A 17,612-nucleotide genomic window follows, 5' to 3' on the forward strand; every position below is an offset into this window, starting at 1 on the left:
CTTCAAAAATTAAACACTGGTGTCCAGCTGAGTGGACATTTTTGTAACTCCATGGAAAATAGGTTCATTAAAAAAAAAAAAAAAATCACATTGTTTTTTTCATGCCTAAACAGGAATAAAAACACTCAGGAAAAAAAAATCTTTATTCTAGTTCTCACAATTCATGCAAGAAAGGGTTAATAAGTCAGTATTTTTTGTGTGTGTGTTTGTAATTGTACATTTATTTTCGCATAGCCCCCTAACCATGTAAAACTCCATATCCCAGAAAGCACCGCGGAGGGTCTACATCCGGAAACCTATAGAATTCAGGGTTAGTGGGTCATTTACGGACGACAGTTTTCCAGACGCCGGCGACGTGGTTTATCTAACAAGTTCAGGTTCGTAATGTCAAAACTTCCTGTGTATTTTGGTAAAATTAGTCTTAATATTTAGACCGTTATGCATTATTTTTGTCTGGAACCAAATATGGGATGAAAGTGATTAAGTAACGTTACCAAACAACGCGTCGATGCCGTTAGCTAACCTGACAGTATAGCATCGGCTGCTAGCCTGTTTCTGCGTATTCCCGGTCATTTCTTAGGGTGTTATTGAATTAAAGCCTCTATATTGTCGTTTTTACAGGAATTAAAATCATCATGCTGCTGCGTAAAGTGAGCAAATCCTCTGCGTTGTGCTGCTCCCTCCTCAGAAACCCTTCATCTCTGCCCGGGTACGTAATGTTTATCATATTATCCATTTTCTCCCTAACAAAAAAAAGGGATTTTTTTTTGTCTTGTAGTCTAAAATCTGAAATGATTATGATTCACTTTTTGGGTTCACAGAGGTCAGTTTCAGGCCGGTGCTGTCATAGCTGCACAAAACGCCCGTCAGTACGCAAGTCAAACCGCAGAGGTAAGAACACAAATAACATAAATCCCACATAATTCACTGTCATTTTATTTTAGCATTTAGGTTTGTGTTTATTATTTAGCCAGGCTTATAACAGAGCTGTCAGACGGTGATATAACACCCCCTCCCCTCGGAAGTAGGGAAAAGTTCATTGGTCACATGACATAGTTGTTAAGGTGACACCATGCATGGAAGTGGCACTTGTCCAGACCAGAGGTTAGGAAGGCAAACAATGTGGATATGAAGTCTCTGGCTGTGGTAGAAAATCTGTTGTGGTTTTTGACAACAGCAATTATGATGTAAATGAGGACGCTGGATAGTAAAATCAGATGCAAAAAGAGAGTAGCATCCACTTACACTGCATCAAATCTTAATCACTGAGGAATTATTACACTGTTGTTGTTGTTGAGTATTTTGGGGTTTTCTTTTGTTTCGGGCAAAGGTTCTAAGACAAATTTACGTAAAATACTTGGGGAGAACGTCATCATTAACTAAAATCACTTTTTGTTGACTTAATAATTGTAGATATTGAACTGATTTTCTTACTTCAGGACTTCTTGATTTCAGCAACCAAATTTATTAAAATACCTCATGAATTACAATGATAATTCGGCTAAAATTTGCTTAGAGGTCTTAGTGCATAAGAAATCAATATAAGTGAATCCCTAAAGGAACTTTGTGTTGGTAAATGCAAGTTATGCAAATTTACAGCATTTCAATTCTGTTGCAACATGTTGATGGTCATATGAATTATGTTTTCAGTTCAAAAATGTCCAGTTTCATCACAATTAATGCTATATTTTCATGTCACAAATGGCCAAGTTATATTTGAACTGAATTTACCTGAATAACAAATATTCTATTCTTTTAGATTCCCCAATTTTTCTTACAAGATCATATACTACATATCACGTGTTTTATTTTTTCAGTTTGCAATATGGAGTATGGTGCTGATCCATCCTGCTTATGTTACGTGAATACATACATTAAGAATGTCACACATCACTTTTTAAATCAACAGTTTTCTAATAATAAGCATTTTTATAAAGAAATAATTCTATATTGTTATTTACTCTTTAGTATGATGATAAACTACACAATAAATAATTATGAAACTAGTTTTTGCACAGGGATCATCAGTGTAAACGGTGACATGGCTGCCGAGCATCAGTATGATGGGATCCGTAACAACCATGTCACATCCGTCCACTGCCACATTTTGTGTTTTTGTGTCAGCTGTTATTGTTTTAGATCCTCAATACTAACATTTATGAATAAGAGGATAATTAGCAATAATAAGTATATAAATTTATTACTAATAAAGTACTGGTACTGACCAGATCATCACGGGTAATGTCACATCTGTCCACTGTCATTTCCCTCCACCAGCAAAAGTTTTCACATACTCGTGCTATTCAAAATCCAGTATTTCTGAAATATAGCTTCCACTGTCAAATAACATCAGTAGTCTGTGCACAAATATATTAGCATTATTTCAACACAGTTCTATGCATTTCTTACAACTTTTTTTTTTTTTGACAAAAATGGCCACTCATTTGACTCCCTAAGTAAATTTTAGCTGAATTGCATTTTAAACATTTAAATCTTTTATCTTCCACTCTCAAAACGGTGTCTGAAAGTCTTTTTCCAACCTTTTTCTTTTTTTTGGTCGTTTTCTTGTTACATCTTTTATATCATTTTGTTTTGTTGTGACTCTATTTTTATCAGCCTTCTTCTCCATATGTCACATTATTTTGCTGAGGTTAACATTTAGAGGTTCCACTTAAATTTGGGAAGTTACCTCACGAGTTATTTATATTATAATCTGCTTTACTGTGACGTCAGACTATACAGTAAAGGCTGCTCAGCTCTTGACCCTGAGTTTGGGAAAGGAAGGATAAGTTAATTAACATTCCAAAAAATGTACTCTCCTCAGTTACAGCCCCTAGAACTCATAGAAACTAAGGGGAAACTCTGTCTATGTTAATATTTTCATTAAAAAATATAATGAAATTAGTCTTCTATATTGAAAAACAGTTTAATCATCTGAACCCATTTAGTATTATGATGTATAATCCAGATATATCGCAATTTATTGTCTCTCTAATGCAACATATTACAGTTTAGTAATAAATTTTGTTATTTATATTTATTATAGGGCTAAACTCTATATTCTAGTCAAAGAATCATGGACAGTTCTTCAGCAGCTCAGTCATGTCTCTGGTTGAACATGTCCTTGGCTTCACCTCTCATCTATTTGTGGCGTTAGATCTGTTCTGAGCTGCTCACCGAGTCAGTATCGCAATGGAAAAACTTTGACTCGTGTTTTCCTTGGCTCATAACGCTGGGTTTAGACCTCTGAATAGTTTAAAAACAGTCCATATACTGTATCAGTGTAGCTTTAAATGAGGTTTGGTGTGAAAAATACAACCTAATAGAAATCAGAAAAAATGATAAGCCATAAATACATCCTGCTCATCTACCCACAATCCTCTGCACTGAAGAAGATCTGTTATATCAGGATTTCCGCAGGGTCTTAAAAGTTTTAAAGTTTTGAATGTACTAATTTTCATTAATACCTTAAAAAAGTCTTTAAAAGGTATTTAATTTGATATGGTAGGTCTTCAGTTTTGTTGCCATAAACTTGTTCAGTGTATTGTGTTTGAATGTGTCTGGAAAATGTCCAAACGGCAAAGAAAGTAACGTTAGTCAACTCAGTTCCAACCCGACAGTTTATACTGAAATTAGGAACCAATTATTGCTAACTTTGCCCCCAGTGAGAAAGAACTCAGAACAGTGGGAATCAAGACGTTGGAGTAAAAAAATATATTTTCCTAAATTCTAAGAGTCAGGAATGTTTGACAGTATGGGTGCTAAATAGGCTGTGAAATGGGCATTAAATTCTGTTTTAAGTAGTCTTAAAAAGGTCTTGAGAAGTCTTAAATTTAATTTGTAGACACCTGTAGGAACCCTGTATATGAAATGAGTTGCAGTGAAGGTGGAGCTGCTCTGTCATTCTTTTTTCCTCCTCAGGTTGTGATCATGATAGTACTTAAGTGTCACAACAAGTAAAGCAACATAACAAAAAAAACCATCCAAACAGGAAACGCAGACGGATACATTTTACTTAACATTACAACCACAGAAGAAGATACTTAAGCTCCTTCCATGTTTATTTGATCAGGGATTAAGCATCATTATTTATTTCAACACTGATGAAAAAGAGTGTGTCAGTGTCTTCAATGATGGAAATCTGTAAATCAAGTTTGATCGAAACTCTTCAGTACCTCTGCCAAGGAGGTTATGTTTTTGCTGGCGTTGGTTTGTCTGTCTGTCTGTGTGCAAGATAACTCAAAAAGTTATGGACGGATTTGGATGAAAAGTTCAGGAAATGTTGATACTGGCACAAGGAACAAATGATAAAATTTTGGTGGTGATCGGGGGGGCACTGATCTGCGTTGGCGGAGGTCTGTGCTCTCTAAGTGTTTTTCCAGTATAAAATGTTGTCGAGTGAGGTTAATGTCAAACAACTAAACAGCCTCCCGCAACCAAAACCATCTACTGATCTAAAATATTTAATACCAGTTGATCCAGGAATCCTATCAATACATGTACATAATTGGTATAAACTGCAGTTTATCATCTTTTCATGGTCATCAGATATAACCCATTTGGCTCTATAGTGAATGTGGAAACACCATCATCTTCTACAACACTGATTCACATATAAAACCCATGGAGTTTGATAAATGACAGTGGATGGAGACGCTTGTTTTATGTTCAGTCATTGATATATTTTGCTGAAAAAGGAACTTTTTCTTCAGTTTAATATAGTAACCTTTGAAATTAGTCTGAGCTTCTATGACCATCTACATGATCAGTGAATAAAATATAGGAAAATACTTGATTTTCACTGAAAATGTAGAGGATAGAATATTAAAAGGTAATAACTCACTAAGGAAAGTCACAATCTGTAAATGTAAATACTTTTCTGTGGAGTTTGAGGAGATGATATACAGGCTTTGAACGGATGAGAAGTTTTGACTTTAGGTTATATTTGATTAAAGATATGCAATTGATTGAATCTTCTATTGTGGATCTGTGTTGTAAACCTTCAAAACAGAAACGTGAATTGCAGGTGTCTAGTTTCTCCACAGATTACTTACATTACAGTATTCTGAAAGGTCATTGTGGTTGCTTTATTACTAATGCCAAATAAGTATCAGCTACTGGAGCATAAATAAATATGGGAGTTGTTAAAGCGTGAAGAGGCTCATTCTGTGTTTTCCTTCAGGCGGTTTTGGAGAAACCTGCAGATGTTGGAGCTGTTTCTGCCACCAAGGTGGAGAAGAAGGCTGTCCCTGTTGCCGTATGTCATTTTAACACTGTTATAAGTGATTTATTGAAGCATTATATTAAAAATCAGTTCTCAGTGGTCTTTAAAACATGGATTAAATTACACTGTCACCCATACAGTTGTAATAGAATAATTTTACCTCTTTTCATGAAATAATTATGATGATTTATTCCTTGATAAATTAGACCTGGGACTCGGTATGCAGTCATTGTACCTGTTCAAAGGTGATTACTGATGTGTAGAAATTGGAATAAAAAGGGGAATGTGTCTGAAAACAAAATTATTCCATCTATAAGGGTAACAGGGTATTAAGTGATCAGCTGAGTTCAAATTTATTAATCCAGATAATATGTTTAAAGCATGTAAGAGGTTTTTTGATGCTCAATGATGTCTGTGTACAAAATTATTTCATATTATTTCTCTCTCCAGGAATCCAAATCCTTTGCTCTGAGTATTTTCCGAGGGCAGGTCGCCACAGCCCAGGTGTTTCCCTACCCCTCAGGTAACTCACATGATGTTAGTGGTTTCAACACTGGCGCATTGAACTCATAAACACTATCGTATACTTTACTCACTTTTCCCTCTGCTTTAGTCCTGAACGACGAGCAGGAGGAGTTTCTTCGGGAGCTCGTAGGGCCCTGCTCCAAATTCTTCGAGGTAACGTTAAACCCTAACCCTTCGTCCCCTGAATCAATCTGCCCTCGCAGCCTATTGATGTGGCTTTTACTCAAACGCTGTGTTTCACTCTGCAGGAGGTGAACGATCCGGCCAAGAACGATGCCCTGGAGAAGGTGGAGGACCACACCATGGAAGGCCTGAAGGAGATGGGGGCCTTCGGTCTGCAGGTGCCAGCTGAGCTGGGCGGGGTCGGCCTCACCAACACACAGGTGCGTCCACAAACAAACATGATGCAAACTGTTCAGTGAAGGTGTCCCACACTGAAATATTTAACAGTTAGATTTGATTACAGCCTGCATTCACTGTGGAATCATTTCAATAAGGTTATGCATTTGTGTTGTTCAGAGCTGCATTCATTTGAGTCCAGATCTTGTATTAAATCATCAAAGGTCAAAACAGCACCAAAATCATCCACTGATCTAAAAGATTTAATAATTCATGACCCACTAATCCATCAATACATTGAAATAATTCTGCAGACAAACAACATAGCTTTATTTACATGTTATTATAGGCTAATATTGGATGATTTTCGACCAGTCTCCACCTCAGACATAGAATCATTCAAATGTGTAGAATGAAAAACATGCCACTGGAGCCTTGTTGAGAAACTGACATGTTAAAAGGAATTTTGTCCAGAACAGTTTACTTAATTTATTACCTCCGCCAGGAGCTATTGTGATCGCTGTGCTTTGTGTGTTTGCATGCGTGTTGGTTTGTTTGTTTGTTTGTTTGTTAGCAAGATAACTCAAAAAGTTATGGATGGATTTTCAATGAAAATTTCAGGAAATGTTGATACTGGCACAAGGAAGAAATGATAAAATTTTGGTGGTGATCGGGGGGGGGGTGTGTGTGTGTCTGTCTTGGCAGAGGTCTGTGCTCTCCGAGTGCTTTTCTTGTTCATTTTGTCAAGGACCATGTACAGACAAGATTAGACTTTAGAGTAAATATGTCTGTACTAGATTGTAGCTAGCTAATTTCCATCTCCAAGGTACATAGTTCATTGTGACATACTCATACAGATTATAGTACACTGAACAAAAATATAAACGCACCACTTTTGTTTTTGCTCCCATTTTTCATGAGCTGAACTCAAAGATCTAAAAGTTTTTCTATGTACACAAAAGGCCCATTTCTCTCAAATATTGTTCATAAATTTGTCTAAATCTGTGTTAGTGAGCACTTCTCCTTTGTCCTTTGCTGAGATAATCCATCCACCTCACAGGTGTGCATATCAAGATGCTGATTAGACAGCAGGATTATTGCACAGGTGTGACTTAGGCTGGCCAACAATAAAAAGGCCACTCTAAAATGTGCAGTTTTACTGTATTGGGTGGTCCAGGGGGGTCAGAAAACCAGTCAGTATTTGGTGTGACCACCATTTTCCTCGCACAGTCTTCTTCATGAATTCTCTGAACCAGCTTTGGAGATGGCTTATGGTAGAGAAATGAACATTCAATTCACAGGCAAAAGCTCTGGTGGAGATTCCTGAAGTCAGCATGCCAATTGCATATTCCCTCAAACTTGTGACTCTGTGTATTGTGCTGTGTGATAAAACTGCACATTTTGGAGTGGCCTTTTATTGTGGCCAGCCTAAGGCACACCTGTGCAAAAATCATGCTGTCTATCAGCATCTTGATATGCCCACCTGTGAGGTGGATGGATTATCTCAGCAAAGAAGAAGTGTTCACTAACACAAATTTAGACAGATTTGTGAACAATATTGAGAGAAATAAACCTTGTGTGTACACAGAAAAAGTTTAGATCTTAGAGTTCAGCTCATGAAAAATGGGAGCAAAAACAAAAGTGGTGCGTTTATATTTTTGTTCAGTGTACATAACATAAAGAGCATACACTTTGATCCAAGTATGACTCAGGACCTATCCCGCATTGGATTCTGAGATCTGATGAAATGGGGCGTGTTCATTCTAAAGTCCACATGTATGCATATGCTCTTGTACTGTCAAACACCATCAGTCATCTAATCTCTAAAGTATAATGCAATCAGTACACTTCATCATCAAGTACAAACATTCTTTCATTCATTACCTTGTACTTGTGACATGTGCAATGACAATAAGTTGAATCCAGTCACAGAGTGTATCTATCAGCTGCAGTGGAGACATACTTTTATATGGATTTTCCTTGTCAGGCATCATGTATGTAATAACCTAGAAGCTGGCACCTACACATTTCTCTTAATATCTTTGACAAAAAAAAAAAATGCATAGAAATAAGTTGTGTATCAGTTCACATTGTTGTTTTGTGCAGAAGACATCTGTTTTATCTGTGGGAAGTTTTTAGATTTACAGAGCCTCTGGTCAGTCCCTGAAGGCAGCATGTCTTCTGAGTCTATATTGGGTAGAGCTCTCTATTTGACTTCCCCACTGGTGGATTCAGCTGTCTATCAAACATGAACCAATGATCATCCATGATATTTACCCACTTTCTATCAAGATGAAATTTTGGAGGAGGCTTCAGAGCTCTGTCAAAAAACAACTGCCTGCAATGAAAGTGAAATAAACAGAGAAAACGACAACTTAAAAGAGGAGATACACTGGTCACTGTGTATTTATTCATACCAGTTCATATTATTCAGTCAATGAATGTTCAGTTTGGAGAAAAACACAACTGTTTCCATGCACTTTTTTTTAATAATAATTTCTGATTGTGTGTTGATTTATTGATTGATTGAAGGATCATTATTCATTGTCATTTCATGCCAGTTTTACATTTCTTGAAAGTGAAGTAAATAACGTTTCAATCAAAAACATTTTTATTTTAGTCATTGTTTATCTATTTATTTAGCTGTTTTTCATATGTTTCAATACTTTTGTGACCAAAAGAAATTAAGAAATAAATCTGTAATCTCCAAATTTCCATTTACACATTTTAAAGGTGTGTTTCCACAAGTTATTTCACTGTTTTTCAAAATCAGAATTCTAATTTTTCAGCTTCAGGCCCAACATTTTCATCCCAGTGTAGCATTACAGATGAGTCTTTATTCTACTGATAGATGAGAATGTTCTACACATTTTAATATGCAGCACAGGGGGTATCAGGTTATATGAAGTGCCTGAAAGGTGATTATAAGGAGGTATGGCACAAACACACATTTATATTACAGAGTCTTGAGGGTTAACAGACTGTTCCTCCTTGCAGTATGCCAGGCTGGTGGAGATTGTTGGCAGCCATGACCTGGGCGTCGGCATCACCCTGGGTGCCCACCAGTCCTCGGCTTCAAAGGAATCACCCTGTTTGGAACCCCGGCCCAGAAGGAGAAGTACCTGCCAAAGCTCGCCTCAGGTACGAAGAGCAGCTTTTCATGTTTGATAGTTGGTATCTTGAAGGAAATCAGTGAATTAAAGGGATACATGTGGTGCGTTGTGTGTTTGTTTATGTGTCCAGGTGAGCATATCGCCGCTTACTGCCTGACTGAACCAACCAGCGGTTCAGACGCTGCCTCGATCAGAACCACGGCTGTGCCATCTCCATGTGGTCAGTACTTCACCCTCAACGGCGGCAAACTGTGGATCAGGTGAGGACATGGTGCCACACTCTGACTGAATGAACTATTGGTCTGTTTTACCACCAGGTGGTAGCATTGTGCAACATGTCAATGAGTCTTAACCAGGGCGGTGTGTAGCCAAGGGGTTAGGGTAAAGATTTGGTTCTTTATCTACAATGTTACAGTTATTTAACTGGGTCATTTGTCATGGTCATTCAGTTTCCAGTACAGGTAATACTGTGATATTCAGAAGCAAAATGCTTCCCATCTATGTCTATGAACAAAAACAATGAAATCATAAAGTCAAAGAATTTACTACAGCATCAAACCCTATAAAAAGATTAACTTAAACAGAAACTTCCCTTATTTCAGAGTGGTTTTTAAGAAGGTTTAATGTCACTCCCTTAGAAAACAGACTGTGTTTGTTGTGTAAGTACAGCAAAACTGAAAGTAAAGTTCTGTTTTGTTTTCCTGTCTTCTAAATGGGGATTTACTCATCAGCTAAACGTCTTCTCTTGGTGGGATGATGATTAAGTAACTGGAGTTGTGCTTCAGAAAAGGAACATTTTTGTAGAAAGTTTTATTGGCCAAGACTGGTAGAGAAGTTTCAGTAATTTTGTAATGAGGTGTTGAAATATGTAAACTTCCTTGGATGTATTTTCGAGGTCTTGTCAGTCACTTGTCTGATAATGAATACATCTGTCAGGATGATAATAATGGAAGATAGTCAATAGTTGTCAGAGTGTGAATTCTTATTTTGAAGGACATAAGTGTTTACCAGTAGTTTATGTGAACTTTTCTCATTCAGAAACTAACTTAAAACTTGTAAATTCAGTTCATTCATTCAAAGGTGTTGGACTCAGGGGAAGGGTTGCAAAAGGCTAAAACATATATAATTGTGTTTTTATGGGTTGGAAAGATGTGTCGGTGTAATCAGTGACAGTGTACTTGTGTTCTAGATAAGGAACTGGAGACGTTATACGATTTGTATAAGTTGTGAAAGGACAAACACCACAGAACAGAGGGCAAGAAGGTTTTTTTTTGTTTTTCTTTCTCTACATGTTTCCTCATCTACTTTTTTCATCTCATGGACAGGTGTTATAAAAAAAGTGTTTTGTTGCAAGCCCTAAATATAGTGCCTCCACCACTTCTCCGTAGTGTATGTCGCAGTTCCAATGCTACTGTAATGTCCATGTCAAATCTAAATTTTCACCTATTTGTCAAATTTGCCATATTGCAATTTCAGTTTTATTCAAAATTGTCATATCTCCTCTTACTGTGACTCCAAAACCTCAACATGTGCTCTGTTCATCTAACCCCTCGACTCCTTGGTAAACTGCTCAATCTTTGTACAGAATTAGTCAAATGTGTAATTAGCATTGATCCTTTGATCCTAGCAGAGATGGGAATGAGTGGATCCTCCAACCCTCATTCATGGGTGAAGGGTTTCATGTATGAGCTTTAGCAGCTTGAACATCAGTAGCAGAAACATTAGTCATGGACAAATTGAAATGTAACATTAGCCAGATTGAAACATGGTTAAGAGTGGTTGAACACATCAACTATGAGGCCTGTTGGACTGTTATTTTTGGGAATGGAAGGTCTGAAATTTTACCAAAGATGCCTTGAAAAATGCCTTAAAAAGTCATAAATTTGACTTCAACAAACCTACAGATACACTGTTTGTGTGTTTAGTGTATTTATTGTATATTTTAATATATATTGTAATGTAGTTTATTATGAATTTCAATTTATTGTGTATTTTATTGTATTCTTTTATGTATTTTTTTGTGCATGCTGGTGTATAATAATAACTATGAGGCCTTATTGAACTGGTGTTTATGTGAATAGGAGGTCTGAACTTGCCTTTAAAGACATAAATGTGCCTGTAGATATCTTGTAAATCCCATTAGTGGGAATTTTCTGTATTTTTCCCAAATCTGCCAAAAATTACTCGAAAGAAATGCATATTAGCCAGACAAGCCAGAGAATTTTTGACAGTAGATGCTACTTGATGTATCTACAGCGCTGATGCAGAGTGGAGATGGTTTGGCTTTAGCTTTGTCTCCAGACCAGTTCTCTGATAAATATGAAATGACTGTTCAAAATCGTTGTGAAATATGTTGTTGAGTTTTATTTAAATCAATGAGTGGTTTTGCTTTGTGGTCAGTTTTTCTGTAAAGTACAGGGTCAGTGAAGTGTTACTGGAGCTTTATCTGATTGCGTTCAAAGCTTCACCAGATAAAAACCCACTAGCGTGAATGCTGAACGTCCTGTGTGTTTTTCTAATCTGATGTCCTCTTTCCTCTGTCAGTAATGGCGGCCTGGCTGAAATCTTCACTGTGTTTGCTAAGACGCCGATGAAGGACCCTAAAACCGGGAGATGAAAGATAAGATCACAGCATTCATCGTGGAGAGGAGCTTTGGTGGAGTGACCAAGTGAGCCTTTAATCATGAATCGGTCACGAGTGTTGAGGCGTCTCATTTCTTATCACTCATTTCGTCTTATTTCTTATTTCTCCTCTTCCTCCCAGCGGTCCTCCAGAGAAGAAGATGGGCATCAAGGCTTCCAACACAGCTGAGGTGTACTTTGATAATGTTCGCGTGCCAGCCGACTGCGTGCTTGGCGAGGTGGGCGGCGGCTTCAAAGTGGCCATGAACATCCTGAATAACGGTCGCTTCGGAATGGCCGCTGCCCTCTCCGGCACCATGAAGGGAGTCATTGCCAAAGCGGTGAGTAAGACGGCAAAGGGGAGGTGGCATGAAGTGTGATTGTACACATATTGGCACGTATCGCCTGCCTTGTACCTGCTTTTGTGTTCATGTGCTGTGGTTTGTGGGGAAATTCCCCACCGTGTAGCTCAGTGTCTCTGCAGCTTTCTGCAGACGAGCTAGACTGCTGCACTGTCACTTAGTTTCCACTCGTTTGATCTCATACAGTCGAATTTTTTACACTTCACTCGTACCATTGAAGGCTGATTTACATTCTGAGTGAACGTTAAAAATGGTTGTTTTTGATTTTAAATGGTTTATCACCAGTTTTGTAGATCTGTGATACAACATTCAATCAGAAAATATTTAGTCAACATCGAATTATGTATGAATATGTGCATCCTATGTTATAAAAGGGAAGTGTGTTGGCCTGATCACAATCAAGGGTACCAGAAATGGTGCACATATAGATAAAAAATAATAATGCTCTATCAAAAAATTAGACACGCCATTTTATTTGTCTGATGTTTCTCTTTTAAAGTCCAAAATATTTTTGTATTATGGTGTCTACTAAAATTTTGCAGGCTCGTACCCCTGTTAAATCAGAAATGATTGGGTGTACAGACACTCCAGCCTAATAGCCTCCATATTTAACACTTTCAGTGCCATGGGCCGATTAAATCGGCTTTACGAAAACAACCTGTAAAGTGCCACGGGCCGATCAGATCGGCTTTGGAGAACACGCCACATTTGTGTACAAACAAACCATCCACCCCCATTTCTTTCTCACATTTCGATGACGTTCTTTCCGTGTCCCCCTTTTGAGACCAAGCAGACGGGAATTTGAGGTCACGCGACCGAATAATATTTTTATATCGTTTTAATGTTTCTTATCTCCCGGTGTTTCATCAGAGGGAGCCCTCCATGCCGGGGGGCGGCTGTGGACTCCGGGGGCTGTGGCGCCTTCTCTCACTGGGGTCCGCTCCTTTCTGGTTGGTGGGGGTCCCAGTTGGCCCTCTCCCACTAGTTGGGATGCGGGGCTGTGTTGCTGGTGCCTGGTCGCCTGGGTCGGCGGCTGCCTCCTGGTGCGGATGGCTCCCTGAGACAGCGCCTCCTAAACTGATGTTTTACTTTTACTTGTACATTTTTGTTCTGGTCTACCCGTGCTCAGTCAGTCTTCTTAAGTATGTGTGAGCTATGGGTTTGCATGTATATGTGGGTTTGCATGTGTATGTGTGTGTGTGCGGGTGAGTGGGTGAGTGTGGGTGGGGGGCGGTACTGATTTTTAAACTGATATGTAAAGCACTTTGTGCTACAGTTTTTAATGTATGAAAAGTGCTATATAAATAAAGATTATTATTATTATTATTATTATAAATTATGCAAATTACGATCAATAATGAATCGGCTGCGTCCGGTGCGTTTGGATCTAATCAGCAATCGGTCGGATGTTACCGAGCGGTTTCCTGCAGGATTCTTCAAATATTATAAAAACGACGCGAATACTGAAAAACGGCCAAATTCTGTGGCACTTTAAGGCGTATTAGCCCCTTAACTGTCTGGCACTTAAAGAGTTAATGCCTACAAAGATATACAAATGTTTCAGCACTCAGGATAATCATGGATTGTTTATTGCATAGATGTCGTGTCCAAAGCATGTGTGCTGAAAAATTCCATATATTGACAGAAACGATAAAATTAGACCCACATATTTTGAATATGGTGTACGGACACTACTTGGTCTAGGGACTCTACAAGATTGGAATGGAAATCTGGCTTACTACATGGTTGCATCTCTGTTAGATCTTTAACTAAGTCTTCCTGTACAGGAGTAAATAAATATTTATGAACAAGTTATAACAATATATCTATAAGGCATATACGCGATATTATTGATGGAAGTATATTGGTGTACGGACACTACATGAATTTGGTGAACAACGCGCCATTGAAACATGCGGTTCGACGTAAACATCTGTTTGTCACATGTTTCCAAATTTTCTGCAGCCAGGGAGCATACCAAAATCTGTCTAGTTGTGCATATTTAGTCATAATAAATAAATAACAGGTTCCCATTCTATTATTACAATTAAAGGGCTGTAAAAGAAGGGTTTTCAGAACAAAATGGTTGATTGTCTTAATACTGAAAATAAGAATTGATAATCAAACAGTTGTTCAACAAAAATGATCACTAAATGAAAAGCAATGTGTGTATTTTGTAATAAAAAAGACACAGGAGTTGAGTAGTAATTGTTTACTGTGTTACAAAACATTATGTACAATAATTACACTATAATAATAATTAATAATTATAATCACTAAACAAATAAATTAAAAAAATAAAATAATATAATTATTTTATAAAAAATAAAATAATAAATAATAATTACTCCCTTATAACAATAAAATTGTGCACATGTTTTCACGCTCATTGGGTCGCCATTTTATCAGTTTTTATCCGATTTTCTTCAAATTTGGAGGATTGCAAGATCTAGTAATAAGATGGCCAAAGAAACATTTTGGGAATGGTTTTGGGGGTATCTTTTTGCAATACTGATTAATAACTGATGCAGCTATACGTGTGCACCTTGATTGTGATCAGGCCTTGTGTTTCGGGCATCACACATAATCTGGAAAGAGCTGACCTCTGCAGTTTGGCATACTTACGTATTTTTGGTCAAGGAAGAGACTAGTGAAAACAGCAAGTTGATAGGACCGATATTTCGGGAGATATTTGTAATTGTGGAATACAGTAGGTAACATTTGAACTTTTATTTATCAAGCATTTTTGCAGATTTATAGGAAAAATAAATACATTAGCTACACATAGAAGGCAACTGATATAAAAGAGCAAACCTATCACCTCATTATTTACAAAAGTTAAAGAGAAATGCAACTACTTTTTTTAAAATAAACACTTTATATTATTACCAACTTATGAAAGAAAAGACAGGTACATTAATGAAGCTAAGAGTAACACAGCATCAAATTCATCTTGGTGTCAACAGGGCACGAATGGTTTTCCCCTTTTTTTCCCCAAGAATGCATATATTTCGTTGAACAGATACTTTTTTTTTTTTTAACAGTGTTTTATGCCTCTTTCCATTGTGTAGATTTACTGAACTGTGATTGTGTGTATCGATGTGTTCATGGAAACTTAGATTGTAAAACCTATTTTGGTCATACCTTTGAGTGTAATGAAGCTGCACCTGAAACATCAAATCCAGATGTATAAATCAGTGTGTGTAACAGAACATATAACATAACAATATCCATGCTACTGTGGAAAGGGCACTACACTTGGATAAAAATAGAAGGAAATTCACTATAAAACAACAAAACCATTAAGAAGACTGGCAGTATATGACAATGATAATAAACTCATAATAATTTCACCTTTAATGATTGTGAAACTGTTGTATTTACACTAAATGGATGTTTGGGTAGATCTGACATGTTATAAAGACCAAAATGGGACAAAACATCTCATCTTTTCTTAATTCTTAATTGTAACGCAGCCTGTTTCGCTAATTTACATCATTTAATGTCATTTTTGAGCCTCTTGGAGTTAGTGAACATGGCTGTCAGCATGTAGGATACATTTTCTCTAGTCCCTAAAGAAGCTTAGGATGTATTTCAGAGTTAAGGTTTTGTCTTGTTCTGTCTTTTTGGGTTTTTTTTTTTGTTCATACACAGCACTTTTGCAAAAACCACAGTTTTCAGCTCATCAGTTACTTTCACTTGTGCTTATTTTCAGACCTTTCAGTGTTTTCTTTTCCACATATGCGGGTGATTTACCACACCAATTAATTCTAACTGAAGCCACAGTGGTTTAATACGAACCAGAGGAGCTGTGTGCATCGAGTCTCATCTTAGTATCATACAATTTACCGTGAACAAAGTTGTTAATGTGCCTGTGTTCTGTCTGTTCACTCAGGTCGACCACGCAGCAAACAGAACCCAGTTCGGCAACAAGATCCACACATATGGAGTGATCCAGGAGAAGCTGGCCCGAATGGTCATGCTGCAGTACGTCACGGAGGTCAGAACAAACGACAGTGAACTATTTACCTGCAGCTAAATCCAGTCATCTCTCACCTTCACTTTGCATTTGACTCACAAACAGATAAAAGACATAAGGTGCTATTTCCCCTTTTAGCCTCAGACATATTGATGCAACATCACACCCAGTCCTGTAAACACATTTGTTGTGCTGTCTCGCCATCTCTGATGTAGGACAAAGTTCAACAAAGTCCACTTCTCCCTGTCAGAGGTTAATTCAGCTGAAAACCGTGTGTACACGTTGTGGGTTTTTTAGCTGCTGCAGATCCCCGGCAATCTATTCACCATTTTGTATTGAATACTTTAAACTTTTGTCAATATAGTCATACTATACCTTTTAGAAAGCTTAGATTCTATGCAGTGCAGTGGCTAAGTTTTTTTTGTGTCTGTGTGTTTTTTTTAAACATTCTGTTTATTGGGGTTTTTTCACATATAAAAACAAAGAACATAGTTCCATTGTTTGATCTAAAAGTCAAACAAATAGACAAACATGTGGAACAAACCCCCCTCCCCGGTACACATCCCTTCCAGATTACAGGAAAGACAAAAATAAATTAATAGATTAAAAAAAAAGTAAATAAATACAAAATAAAAGTATAAGATTCCCACTTTAAATGTTACAAATAATAATAATAATAATAATAGTAAGTCAGAACTGCTAAGGAACACCAATACTGTATAATACAATACTCAATCAAGAGAAAAATGACAGATTGTACTCTAAATATAGATCAGACAACGAGTCCATGTCTTTTCAAATGTGTTAGAGGCTCCAGCTGAAGTCAATCAAATTATGGCTAAGTTTATTTAACAATATTCCTGGGCACCAAAACATAATTTGTGAAAGAATCACCTGGATAGCGATCGAAGCTAATGGGACTTCCAACCTGTTTGGTGTCATGAGATCATATTTCTGGTCCATTTTACGATTCATTACATTTTTGTTAAAAATTGTGTCAAGAAAAAAATACATTTTCTGCTCAATTACCCAGATGTAATTGAGCTTGTATTTTAGCCACATACTAAAAGAAATTGTCTGAAACTAGAGGCTGTTACCTTTCGAACGATGTGCCATTGAGTAATTTTGGGCTTGTGGTTCCTCTGTTATAAGCTTCGGAACTTGGTTTGGTAAACATCTGAAAATTAATACATGTAAGTAGGATGTAACAGGTTAAACAACATGGCAGAGTAGACATATTCTGGGTAAGGCATGTGTCATTCCTTTTTTGTTTTGTTTTTGCAGTCTATGGCCTATATGATCAGCGGCAACATGGACAGCGGAGCAACGGAATTCCAGAACGAAGCTGCCATCAGCAAGATCTTTGCCTCCGTAAGAACCTCCAAAAGCAGAAAGCTCACGACATGTTTAGAGCTAATCTATAGGAATATGGATTAGAAATGAACAGT

General features: G+C 37.3%; 1 protein-coding gene across 1 annotated transcript in view; it reads left to right on the forward strand.

Moving 5' to 3' along the window:
- The first annotated feature begins 263 nt into the window (after positions 1-263).
- The window catches only part of acadvl (acyl-CoA dehydrogenase very long chain), a 32,525-nt gene continuing 15,176 nt past the window's right edge, over positions 264-17,612 (forward strand). The window contains 15 exon segments of the mRNA XM_030161989.1: positions 264-377; positions 622-709; positions 822-891; positions 5,183-5,257; positions 5,675-5,747; positions 5,838-5,902; positions 5,998-6,132; positions 9,086-9,155; positions 9,158-9,229; positions 9,332-9,461; positions 11,746-11,810; positions 11,813-11,870; positions 11,966-12,164; positions 16,081-16,185; positions 17,449-17,535. Coding sequence (XP_030017849.1) covers positions 636-709; positions 822-891; positions 5,183-5,257; positions 5,675-5,747; positions 5,838-5,902; positions 5,998-6,132; positions 9,086-9,155; positions 9,158-9,229; positions 9,332-9,461; positions 11,746-11,810; positions 11,813-11,870; positions 11,966-12,164; positions 16,081-16,185; positions 17,449-17,535 — 1,278 coding nt within the window. The 5' untranslated portion in view covers positions 264-377; positions 622-635.

The sequence above is a fragment of the Sphaeramia orbicularis genome, chromosome 18 (genome assembly GCF_902148855.1).
Source record: "Sphaeramia orbicularis chromosome 18, fSphaOr1.1, whole genome shotgun sequence".
In the NCBI taxonomy this organism is placed as follows: Eukaryota; Metazoa; Chordata; class Actinopteri; order Kurtiformes; family Apogonidae; genus Sphaeramia; species Sphaeramia orbicularis.